The sequence below is a fragment of the Corvus kubaryi genome, unplaced genomic scaffold (assembly GCF_017639235.1).
Source record: "Corvus kubaryi isolate FWS band 111438036 unplaced genomic scaffold, C.kubaryi_AGA036_p1.0 37395, whole genome shotgun sequence".
Taxonomy (NCBI): domain Eukaryota; kingdom Metazoa; phylum Chordata; class Aves; order Passeriformes; family Corvidae; genus Corvus; species Corvus kubaryi.
The window spans coordinates 2,911,521-2,924,329 of record NW_024581134.1 but is presented as its reverse complement, the minus strand read 5'-3'; the positions used below and the strand labels follow the sequence as shown (position 1 = coordinate 2,924,329).

Here is a 12,809-nt window from a genome sequence, read left to right as displayed (position 1 = left end):
AGCAACGTGGCTCACGCTCTTGACTGTGTCTGAATGAATAATAGTGTTACTCCAATTTTCATGTAGGGTTTTTTTTTCTTTTTTAAGAGGATACTCAAATTAATTTAGCTGGCCTGCATGTCGGAATGGAATAACTGACCACTGGGAAATGGAAGCCTTTCCTTGCAGCTGGTCGGAGACCAGAGTGAGCAGTCATTTTTCAGAGCATCACCACTCTCCACGCTGAAGCACTGCTGCTGTGTCCGTATCAATAAGCCAATAACAACAGTAACACAGACAAATAGTGCCCTAAAACTGCTGTGTAAACAAAGCAGGAAACAGCATTAGCAAAGGCTCGGGCAGGAGAACCCGGCCAGCACAAAGCACACGGCTGCACTGCGGTGCCTGCAGTTAAACCCTCTCAAGTCCTGCTAATGGTTTAAGTGGACCAGCACAGAGTTGAAGACAGGCTATAAGTGAGGTATTTACTGCTCCTGCACAGGCTTTATGGCCTGCACTGCTCTCTGCCACAGCTGGATTGCTGCTAGTACTGAGCTAGCAAGTTTAGAAGCGTTAGTGAACGAGGAGTAGGCATAACAGAAGACACGTCTGTATTGCTTTGATAAAACACAATAAATAAAGCAGCAGTAAAATAAGGAAGAAAGCACAAAATGATAGCAAGATGACTCTGTAATACTGAGAATTATGTGAAGAAAAACAGGGTTTTTTCTGGAATTCTTTCAATGTGCTTTAGAAAAGAGACATTCGAGGCAAGGGCAGAATCGTATGACCACTTCCATCTGCTGTATTGCCTTTCATGCTTGATTAAAATGCAGTCTTACAGAGACTTAACATTTAATTTCTATTTTATAAAGCAGTTTTGCTTTCAGTGATGTACTGCAAGGAAAAGCATTTTCCAGGTATGTGAATTTCGCCTGAGTTTTTGCCTGCTTTAGAAGTGGAATATGATTCTGGATGTCTGGGTGCTACAGGGACTGATTTTGAAGAAGTTTGCCTTGGAAAAAGGCTATGAAAAAAAATTAGGGGAACTATACCTTCTTTCCTCACAAATATAACAAAAATATCTACTAGAAACATTTTTTTTTCATGTGTCACAGGCCTGCTACATTTCCCCCAGGTAATACCAGTGAAATTGTGTTGGGTTTAATCAATTCATTTAAGATTTTAAAAAATTATTATTATTATTTTAAATTCTCTGTGCTCTCTATTTGGCATGGTAAAGAGAGCTGCTGAATTCAGTATGTAAGCAGTCACATGAGAACAAGTCCACGTGGGCTCCATTTGCACAGGCACCTCAGAATCAGCACAGAATTTGTGCTCCACGTTGCACTGTAAAGCAGAGGGAGAAACTGATAGACACCTCCCCAGCAGAGATGTAAAAATCACATTTCAAAACTTGGGCAATAAGACTGTTCTGCTTCCATTTTTGGAGGTAACTTGCAGATTTCTGCCTGTGCTGCCTTAGATATTGCAGACATATCCTTAGAAATTTTGGCTAGTGCTGAAGGTGGCTGCCTGCACTAGTGCCTTGAGGATCAAGCTGTGGTTTGGACTCTGGGTCCAAGGGGTAAAGTAAGTACTTCATGCACGGTTCACTGATTCAGCAGACTGGGGAGAAAATCTGGTGCCTGACCAAACAGATGTTAGGACACAGGCCTGTCTCTTCGTGGAGCTACTTGGTGGGCATTGGGCTCATGACAATGGAAAATAGGCACATTGTGACCTCTGCTGTGCCCCAAGGACAAAGGTACCTGAGCCAGAACAGGTGAGGTGACTTTGTGCTGCTGGACAGTGCAAACCAACACCTCACCCCTACCCAGCTTTCTCAGGAGAGGTTTGACCACTCTGTGTTTATGATAGGATATGAAACAGGTGAAATAATGAAGCTTAAAAGACATAGCTTGGAAAGGAGATGGAAAGGCACTTTTATTTTGCACAAGGCAATGGTTTGTCAGCCCTCCATAAGGCAACGGATGTTGCAGCTGTTCCCCAGCATCCTAAAGTCTTTAGGAAGGAGCTGTGAGCAGTTGCTCTGTGGAATGTCTGCAGTGCACGGAGCTTTGGGGGACTGTTCTGGGCAGCATTTCCCTTCCCAGGCTGGAAGGGACACGAGGTGCAGCTGTACCTGTGTGCCCTCCTGTGTCAGGATCATAGCTGGGAGGGTGTACAGCACAGCTGGGCTTTGTTTGTATTCTGTTCATTCCCTCTGATGCTGATACAGCTGGCCCAGGAGAGTCTTTACTTGCATCCCTTTTTTTTGAAGATACAGGCAGAATCAGTTCTCCCCACAGAGCTTTTTTAGGGCACTGAAATGCTGTTGGATTTCCACGCTCCCCAGTGCATATAATAGGGTGTACCCATTTGCTCAGGCTTTCTCCAGAAGGTTGCACTAAATGGAGAAAGAAAAGTGCTCTTGGTATGTATCTAGCTTATTTTAGCACAATTATTGGTAGTTCATAAATGAATTTAGAAGTGTGGCAGACACGGGAATAAACTGAGCATGGAATGAAAGAGAACTCACTCAAAGTGTATTGTTGCTGTTTTCTGGCCCTTAACTACCTGTCACTTGGAAAGGCCTGGTGAAATCCTGTGCTAATTTCAAGAGGATGAAATAGGTTAAGTGAATCCATCCTCACTTCGGTGTTCAGTATCATGAAGGAGTTTGTGCATTTCTGTTTGTGATTAGGTATCAAATTCAAAGCAGCACTTAAGTGCAGGCTGGTCAGTTTGCACTTCCTAAGTCCTGCTTCAGATGAAGAGACTTTTAAATGCATTCCATGCAAAGAATCCTGAGTTCAGTTTCTGAATCAGAGTTCAAAATAAGAAGTAAAAAGCATGTAATTTATCTTAATTCAGTGGCTTTTGCATGCAATTTTTTTCTGAAAGCTTAATGCCGACAGCAAAATATAAAAGAGGTTCTTTGCTCATTGAGCTACAAATTTGTCAAGTTGCACAAGCCTAAACATATGATTAGGTTTTAAAGTAGGAGAGCATAACAGAGTCCTCCTGTCTCTTGACAATTTCATTTTGAGTGGATCTTTTCCAAAGTCTTCGTTGTTCCAGGTTAAAGTACATTACAGCCACTTGTCCTGTGCTTTAGCAAACGTAACTTGAGCAAGAATTTTGTCTTCAGTTAGAGAAGAAGTGGCTGCTGTCAAGGGCTGGGCTTGTAAAAATGAGTTTTGTACTAGATAGAACTGTGCTGAAGCTGGAAATAGAAATGCAGGCAACAGAAATATCCTCAGAATTGAAAATGAAAATCAAATTTAGGTGTGAGCCTGCTGGCAGAATCTTGGTATTGTTTCAAGATTTCAGATTTCGTGTAGTATCGAAGTTTTCACAACCAACATGTGGACTTGACCATCTCAGCAGACTCCCTCTATCCTGCTCTGAGGAAGGTGGCCTTGGGCCACTCTGGCAACAAGTGGAGGTCTCCATGCAGTGCTCAGCAGCAGTGATGAGGAACCAGTCAAACCCTGGGTGCACACTTTGTCATACAGGAGAAAGGGTAATATTAAAATAAACAAAGTATCCCTTTGAAAATCTGAATGAAAGCACTTCATTGATGTGGAAGTACACACACATCGCTTCTGATATGAAAATAGCTGAAAGGTTTTAATTCTGAAGTTCCTTGTGACACAAATATGTGCCTGGAAGGGCTTTTCCTCTGCTTCCCAGAATGTTCAAGGTTTGGTCATTTGCTATAGAGTGCTGAAATTACACATGCTACCAATTTTCCAGCTCACAGTTTTACATCCTCAGAAGCAGTGTAAATTCAATTTAGTTCGTAAGTGACTGAGATAAGGCCATCCTTTAAATTTTGCTGTGTGTCAGTGCCATAGGCAGATTCCACAAATTGTGTGTGTGTGTTTGAAAACATTTTCATTCTTACTCTGAGTCACTAATGATATTATGATTTTTGATTTCAGGTACGTACCTGAGGTTCGTGTATACGATAAACCATTCAGGTTTGAAAATGAAATTTAAATCCCCATTTAACTTTCATAGTACTTCATTGTTTTACTGAGGAGATCTATTCATAGAAGTATGAAAGAGTATGAAAGGTATAAATGTGTGCTTCAAGGATCAGTAAACACTCATCTCAGATTAGCTGAACTTACATCTAACAGCTTTTTGTTTCTGCCCTGAGTATTTGTCTCTCAAAGGGGCTGAGCAGCCTCATGCTTGCAAGCTGTTCTAATGATGTCCTTCAAGAGCCTCCAGGTACCAGCTAAACCTTCCCCTCTCCCACTGGAGATAATCCTCAGTCTGACGAATGTGCCTGGAGTGGCACCACTGATATAAAAGGAATTGTGGTCTCCTAGGGCAGGGGGATATGCTGAGGGCAGGTTGGGCATGGAGACAAAGGAGGCCTAGAATAGCTCTCACAGCCTCCCTCAGGTCACAGTTTCGGAGCGCATTTAGGGTTCTGGTTTGCATTTCTGCCCATCAGTGTGTCTATGGGATCAGGGACTTCCTCAGCAAGGCATTTCCATGACTCATGTGCTGGTGGGATGTGTTTGCTCCTTGCACCCTTAGCTCTGTGCTGGGCTGTAGTTGCTCCTGAGAGATCATGCTTTGGGATAAGATCAAAACCCCAGGAATTTCTTTGCATGCTTCAGGTTAGCACATAAGCCTTTGGACATATTTCATGGGAAAAAAGGGCAAAAACACTGCTAATGAAGAAGACAGCATGTGCAAGGTCAAAATGTGCTGCTGGGATTTTTCTCAAACCTTTCCCACCAAGCAGGCTGGCTCTGTGGCTCATCATTGGAGATGAAGAAGCAGTACTAAGACAACTGTTACTGGTGAAGCAAAGGTTAGACAGGCACCCTCCTGTCCTGGAAAAATATACAGATTCCTGACTATGAGCACTGCTTTGGTAGAAGGACAATAACAACATATATTGCTGAGAAAAATGGTTGCATACCAGTAAAGCCTAAGGGAACTCAATATCTCTCCAGATTTGGGAGAAAATTGTATTAATGTATTTTAAACATTATTTTGCCTTTTTATATTTGACACTGAATATCTGACAGTGTATATTTGACTAAAATTCTCCTCTTGTAAGCATGGGGGTCATACTTGACTGGCCTGTAGGTAGAGGTGCTGTGGTGGTGGTCCTGATAACTTTTGCCTCACCAGAATGCAGAGGTGGCATTAGCATTGCAAGCTGGGCTGAGTTGGCATTAACTTTGCTCTGGTGGAGCAGTAGAGCTGGCTTCTGCTCATAAAACTTTCTCAGACCTGCCTTCTGCTCATGGATAAGACAGAAACACTTGCTTTATGACCTACAGCAAAACACTAAGGTGTCATCTGCCTGTTTCCCACTTGTTTGAGCCATCTACGAAGTTATTTTGTCTAAAGACATTTTTATTGTTTGTACCATGATTCCCAAGAGTGTCATTGATCTCCCTAGCACAGTAGCAAGAATTATCAAGGTGAGGAAGACCATATTAACTGATAACAAGCTGAATTCGTAGCAAGGAAACTACCTTGGGATTTCAGGTGATTTCAGGGTGCTTGGATTGGTTGGATGTTTTCATTAGATGTCAGTGAAAGGTTTTGCCTGGGACAGCAGCAGATGGTGACAGTCTGTGAAGAATTTTGCACAGAAATAGCCTGACCATCACACCAGATCTGTTCCCACAAGCAAGGGAGGTGCTGATATCTTGTGTCTGAGGTTCTGCTGCTGAGCATCAGTCCAACCATCACTGTTTGATTGCTTGGGGAAGCCCAGCCCTGGTAGCAGCAGCTGTGTGAGCAGGAGCCCCATCACCCTCCTTCAAATGCACACCAAAAGAAGTAACTTAGCAAATAGAAAGGCAGGTGGGAAAATAATTTATTTCTTCTGCCTTATACTGTTGTTTGGTGGTTTTCCATCTGGGCTCAGGTTTCTCAGTGTTCTCCCAAGGTTTGAGTAAAGGTCAGCAGCTCATTCAGGCAGTCAGTAATGACTTTCATCTATTTGCAGTTGTGCTTGTTGTGGGCAGAGAGACCCTTCAAAGTTCATCCCCCTTTTAGCTTCAACTTTAAACCAATACAAGGCTGGCACAGTTATTTTATTGGAATGGTTAGATAAAACTAGACCTAATCCAGCCCTGAAGGGGCATTATTACAATATCAGTACAGGAAAGGCACTGCAGGTAGTCTGCTGAAATATGGGGACAATATGGAATTTTAGTGATTTTGAACACTTCAGAAGCCAACATTCTTCAATTTTCCTCTGAAGAGCTTTGGTTTCTGAACCCAGTGCCTTTTCTTGCACACTGCAAATCAGGGGGCTGCTGGCTGTTGGGGTTTGCTTCTTGCTGTCTGAGTTAGAGAAATGTGCAGGCACTTTGTGAGACATTTCAGTTAAGAAACCAAACAGATCTGTTTTAGTTTAAATGTGAGGTTTATTTTTGCTTATATTTGTTTAAATATGAGGTTAAAGATATGGATTTGAACATGTAGTGTTCAGCAGTGTTCTCATTTTTACAGTGTTGCATTTGTGGCAGCCACAGTCTTGTTTGGCACACAGCTTTCTCTTTGCTTTTTCCTTTTCAATTGTCTGTAAATGTCAGGAGGGTGACAGTGGAGTCCAAAGCCACCTGCATCAGCAGAGCTCCTGCCATGGACACAGAAGACTTTGAATTCAGTGCTGACACCCGGAAAGGTGGACCCTGGCCTTCCCAAGCTCATGTACCTGCAGCAAAATGTGACCCTTTTTGTATTCAGCCCTGAGAATTCCACACATGGAAAAACAGAATAAACCCATATGCAGGCCTCTGTTTTCTTGAGTTAGGTGGTTGTCCTTGGAGAAAATATTTTCTCGTAGAAGGGTGGAAATTACTCCCTTTTTTAGTGGAATTAACCATCAAAGACACAGATATTCAGTAATCTCTGTAATCTCTATCAGTTTCATGGGCTTTCACTGAAGAAAACAAGGTATTAAACACAAAAACTATATTGTTTTACATTTAAGTCTAAATATTTGTGAATGTCAATTTGGACTTTTTAGCCAGCTTTTTCTCTAGTAAATATTTTGTAAATCTGTATATGCAGTCATTTGGGTTTTGTTTTATTAATTTAGAATCTGTGAAGAGCATCTGTTACTCTGTATCCTCAGCCGCATTTGGTGAACATTTCCACTGGCTTAAGGACATCTTTAAAGCTGACAAGCAGCAGTTAGGACAACACTTGTAATTGGATTTGTGATCCAAAGGATCACTCTCTGTGTGACTTCCTGCTGCTCTGTCAAACAGAAGCCAAAGGAGGGTAAAGGAGAAAAAAAAATTACATTCACCTTCTCTGCTGTGGTGTGAAGGGATGTCCTGCTCAAGCTGCTGCCTGGCAGAAGGGTGCCCAAAGCTCCCAGTGTTGAGTGTACTCACTCAACCTGGTTCATGACTTACTAACTGGTTGTCTCTTCTTGCTGGGGCAAAACCAGCTGCCCCAGACACTGCTCAGCCTTCAAACAAGAGGACCAAATTTGCTCTGAAGAGCACTGTGATATGCAGTAAGCTTGCAACACTTCAGCCTTGCAAGTTTTTGGAGCGGTGCTGCCTCTTTTGGGGAATTTGCTGCCACCTTAGTTAGAAAGGGTTGTTTGACACAGCTGGAAAATGCCTCTGAGGCTGGAGACTTCAGCTCACTAAGTCAGCCTGATGTTTGTTGATGAGGAGTGTCAGGGAGAAACTCATGAAATGCTCTGCACAGGGGCTCAGAGAGCTGCACTGAAGAAAGGCTGTGGACAGCAGTCGGCTTCAGAGCCTCTTGGCTAATTTGAAACTCACTCTCCTTGCACTGGTGTAGGGAGTCTGGTATTCTCTCACCAAGTGACCTCAGTTCTTAAATTATGGACAGTTGAAACTGCATGGTTAGTGCTGTGGATTGCTGGAGTCAAGTGGAGCTGAATGCCTTCTCTGTGCTTGTTCAAACAGCAGAACTCGAGTCAGGCAGGCATCCACGTTCATCCATGTCCAGGAGCCTTGGGAATGCTTAGGGGTGATCAAGATACCCCTGCTAAAACAAGGGCCAGCTGTGAGCTGTGTCTGCAAGCAGGTATTAGTGCATTTGGGATTGTGACAGCAGCGATTTTGCAGTAATCCCCCATGAACAAAGCCTCTCTGAGGTGTCCGAGACCTTCCTCACTTCTCACTGTGAGTTAGTCCCTGTTGGTTAAGGTATGTACAGAATTAGTTCCCTTTCAGACTCAATTTTGCAGTGGATTGGTGATAAATCATATATTAAAGAATGAGTTTCAAAGGAGAGGTGTGAGGTGAGAGAAGGCATTTGAGATGAGGATAGTGCCGCCCCTTCAGCAGTGCTGAATCCAGCTGACAGCTGAATCAAAGTGTGTTGGCAGCTTCTCTGAGGGCATCTTTCTTCCTACTGCTGTTAATGATGGGATTTTCCCAGACTGGAAGAAAGTGCAAATAAAGACTTAGTGCTCTCTTTCTTCTGTGCATTCTCAGTCTGAAATCTCACTTTGTTATGTGAGAGGTGAGGGACACTTTGCCATTACAGCAGCTACCCCCTCATTCTCTGACATTAATGCTGAGCTATCTCATGCTCATGCAGAGTTGTAGGCTGCCATCAATGCTCTTGATTTGTATATCCATCATATCCCAGAACCAGGTTATTCTTCCCAAATGTGCTTTATGTGTGTCACACAAATGTCAGTTTATGTGTAAAGATATCCCGAAACCTCATCTCATTTCCCTTGGCTAAAGCAGTAACACCAACTTAAATGATGTTCATAACTTCATAAACTTCATTCATTTTGGAGTTTTTTTCAAAGGGTAGGTGTTAGAGAGGGCACTAAAGCATAAAATTATACATGCAAATGTAGTCCCATTGTAATGCCATTGACTTAATTCAGATTTCTTCTTCATGTAAAGAGTGCTCAGTCTAACTTCCACCATTTCCCATATGTCTGTGGTTTGATGGAGCCAAGGCATTAGGATGATGTCTTTAATGATGGATTTATGGGATGAAGGTTATTGCAGTTGCAGGGAATTGACACAAGCAAGATAACAAGTAACATATCAAAAAGGAGTCAGCTGCCTTGCCAAGGGCAAACTGATGAGCATTGGCATGTAGAGGGAAAGAAAAACAAACCCTGGACCTAGTACTTGAGCTAGGAAAACACATGCTACAATCACAGAAGACATTTATAATCATTAATTTTCAGAAGAAATTCCGTCACTTGATTACTGCCAAATGGTAATTTTCTGGTAATGACAAATTGCAGATGAATTTTCCAGAATCCTGGAAAACACTTAGCTGGAGTGGGAAAAATGCCCTGGTTAATCTCTTTAGCATGTTATTTTTCCTGTTTAGAAGTTCAGAGTCCCACAGGATTAGATCAGTGGTGTTCACAGCAACTCCAAAAAAAGCAATCCAGGCACAACAGCGGCCTCAGTATTGGTTATTTCTCGGGTGGAAGAGCTCAAGGAGGGCATGGGCAGCCACAGATGTGTCTGAGAAGTGGTGCTCCGTGACAGCCAGCTGCCCAGAGGGGAGCACAGAATTCATTCTGTTGCTCTCTAACTGCTTGGATGTGCAGGGTTTTTTTTTGTTTCTTTAAAAGGGTAGAAAGGAACTTGAAAAGAAATGAAGGAAGATAATCAAAGGCATAGAATGAGTTTGACATGAGGAGAGTGAATAGAGTGGCATTCTTCAGCTCCAAAAGAGATGTCAGACAGGAAAGATGATAACAGGTCTATAGAATCTCTAGGAAGGTGGAAAAGGTGACCAGATAGTGATTATTCACTGTTTCTCACAGTACAGGAACTGAGGGCAGTCAAAGGAAGTTATCAGGCAGCAAATTTAAATGAGCAATAAACACTTTGTTCAGATGACAGATAGGCTGAGGAACTGAATGCCACTGAGTATTGTGGAGTTAGAAATGAGATCAAGGATTTGTAAGATTGATCATGAAGATAAATCTCTCAAAGGTTATTTTAAATACCAGGTCTGGATGCAAATTCTTGCTTCGGAATTTTCTAAGATATAGTGCTTACAGCTGCCCCATTTTGTGCCCATTTTGAAGCTTGTGGCTCTAAACTTCTGATACTTGCCAAAGACTAGATGAACCCATGATGCTGTAACTAGATCTGGCCCACCATGTGTTTTCTGTGTTCTCCTGTACACAGGTTGTGGTATTCCAAAATATGTTGTTGCTTTTGGAAGGTTTTGTGTCTGTCCTGATGTGGGACTGAGCTTCACAGATCAAGGGATGAAGTTTGGATCTCAGTACATGTGAAAAATATTTGAGTGATGTCTTGCAGAGAACAGTCTGTTCGCACTGAGATTGCCCACAAGGGCCCTGAGATCCAGAACTTTGCCTCCATGTGTCTGTGATGCCATGACAAAAGGGGCCATTTTTCTATCAGGATTGTTTTAATTACTGTAAGAATCGTGCTTTTAAATCTTCATAGCTGTAATTCTTTCATATTTTGAAATTTTTTCTCTTTAAAATTTGCTCCTTTCTACCCTATGTCAGTGATTTCAAAACCCTCCCAAACTGGCAGGTATGGAGTGGTCAGCTGGAACACAGCAGAGTGGTGACTGCCTTTTCTGCACCCACAAATTCCAGTTAATGCTAGAAAAACAGGAGTTAGGCTGTATTCAGTGAGTCAGCTGTTGAGCACAGTAAAGCTGCCCCTGTTCCTGGTGGAGAGTGTCGTACCCTGGAGCTGTGCTCCCAGGAGTGTTGAATGTTTTCCCTTTCAGCTGGAAGCTGTAACTTCTCTTCCAAACAGCTTTAGGCAGTGGGCTGAATGCATGCAGGACCTGCATCATCTCTGCTGCCTCTTTGGAGCCCCGTCTGTCCAGGTAACAGTCTCCTTTTTGGTTTCATTTTCCTAGGGATATCTATGCCTATTCCAGTCATTGGTTTGCAGGATGACTCCAGGGTGTTTGTAAATGGGACCTGCGTCCTTAACGATGAGAACTTCGTCCTCATTGGATCCTTCATGGCTTTCTTCATCCCTCTCATCATCATGGTGATCACATATTGCCTGACTGTCCAGGTGCTGCAGAGACAGGCCACAGTGTTCATGTGTGGAGAGGTGCCCAAGCAGAGGAGGAGCAGCGTGAACTGCCTCAAGAAGGAAAACAACACAGAGAACATTTCAATGCTTCACAATCACGAGGGGGCATCCCACTTGAACTCCCCTGTGAATAAGGAGGCAGTGCTTTTCCGGAAGGGAACGATGCAGTCCATCAACAACGAGCGAAGAGCCTCCAAGGTCCTGGGCATCGTCTTCTTTTTGTTCCTCATCATGTGGTGCCCGTTCTTCATCACTAATGTCATGTCTGTCCTTTGCAAGGAAGCCTGCGACAAGGACCTCTTGAGTGAACTCCTTGACGTGTTTGTTTGGGTGGGGTACGTGTGCTCCGGGGTGAATCCCCTGGTGTACACCCTCTTCAACAAAACCTACCGCAGGGCTTTTTCCAACTACATCCGCTGCCAGTACAAGCCCAGTAAAAAATCAGCACTGCGGCAGAATCAGTGTCTGAATGTTGCTTCAACAGCTTTATATGGGAAAGACCTGACTTTAACTAGTTATCGAAATGGCAATGAATTCAATAGCATGGAACTAGATGAGGCTGAGGAGGGCCTTGAGATGCAACCAGGAACTTCAGAGCTCTCTATAAACAGCTGTAATGTTGTAAGTGAAAGAGTGAGCTGTGTGTAAAGGTGACTCTCACAGACCTTTGCTACGGTGTATCTGTAGCCAAAATATATTGTGTAAAAATGTAAGTGTCGGTCAAAGGACAATGTAAATACTGCATTCTGAACAAAGCTTTCTTTTTTTTAAAGAGAAAAAAGAGTTGTCTTTCCAGTCCAGTACTTAAAATAATATATATTAATATACTGCAGTGAAGTTTAAGGTTCTATATTTACTGTTAATACTAGATCAGAACTATTAGTTACTTTGCATATGTCATGGACAAAATGTTTGAATTCTTCTTCCAGTGCATGAACAAAAATGCTGAATATTTATCTCAGGTGGAATTTGCTGGAGTCCAGAATGGCACGTTAATAGTTATATATCAAATACATGCTATTAGACTTGGTCAGTATAACTTTCTTTTTCAAGTTGACAGTAAATATATACTTTAAATCCTCACCCCTATTTGTGCCGTGTAAAGACTTTACAGAAACTTGGCAGAGAGACGTCACAACAGCGTAGTGGCTGTGCAGGCACCTGGCCAGACATGTCCTGTTATGTGTAGTGGCTTCTGCCATACTGGGTCAATCTTGCACTTCAAGGGACCATTGTTAGACTCTGGCTCCCTCTCCAATCCTGCTGTTTTCTTTCTGTTCCTCAGGAGGCTCTGGCTCCCCTGAGGAAGGTAGGGAATGCAGTTCTGGTGTGGTTTTGCAGTCCTAACTGGGATCACTTTCAGACTTGGAGAAGAGCTGTGAGAAACAGAGTGATCCCCAGTTACCTATTTCAAACATTCAATAAATGGAAAGCCTGAGATTCATTAAAAGCCCTCTTTTAGTCTTGCAGATAACCATCAGCTCTGGGATGGAGCAGGCTGTGTGCTCAGTGTGGCCAGCACTGCCCTCATAGATTGCTGGAGGATCAGGGGCTTTGGCCTACCTGAAGAAGAGCACTCTAGCTTTGGAAGAGCCCAAATCTCATCTTCTCTCTTCTCTCTTCTCTTCTCTCTTCTCTCTTCTCTCTTCTCTCCTCTCCTCTCCTCTCCTCTCCTCTCCTCTCTCCTCTCTCCTCTCTCCTCTCTCCTCTCTCCTCTCTCTCCTCTCTCTCCTCTCTCTCCTCTCTCTCCTCTCTCTCCTCTCTCTC

General features: G+C 43.0%; 1 protein-coding gene across 7 annotated transcripts in view; it reads left to right on the top strand.

The window, feature by feature from the left end:
• Positions 1–12,125, top strand: part of HTR2C (5-hydroxytryptamine receptor 2C) — a 263,086-nt gene extending 250,961 nt beyond the window's left edge. For all 7 annotated transcript variants that reach the window (XM_042039841.1, XM_042039845.1, XM_042039840.1 and 4 more), the window contains one exon: positions 10,858–12,125. In XM_042039841.1, the coding sequence (XP_041895775.1) occupies positions 10,858–11,690 (833 nt within the window). In that variant the 3' untranslated portion in view covers positions 11,691–12,125. The remainder of the gene's footprint in view (positions 1–10,857) is intronic.
• Positions 12,126–12,809: the final 684 nt, after the last annotated feature.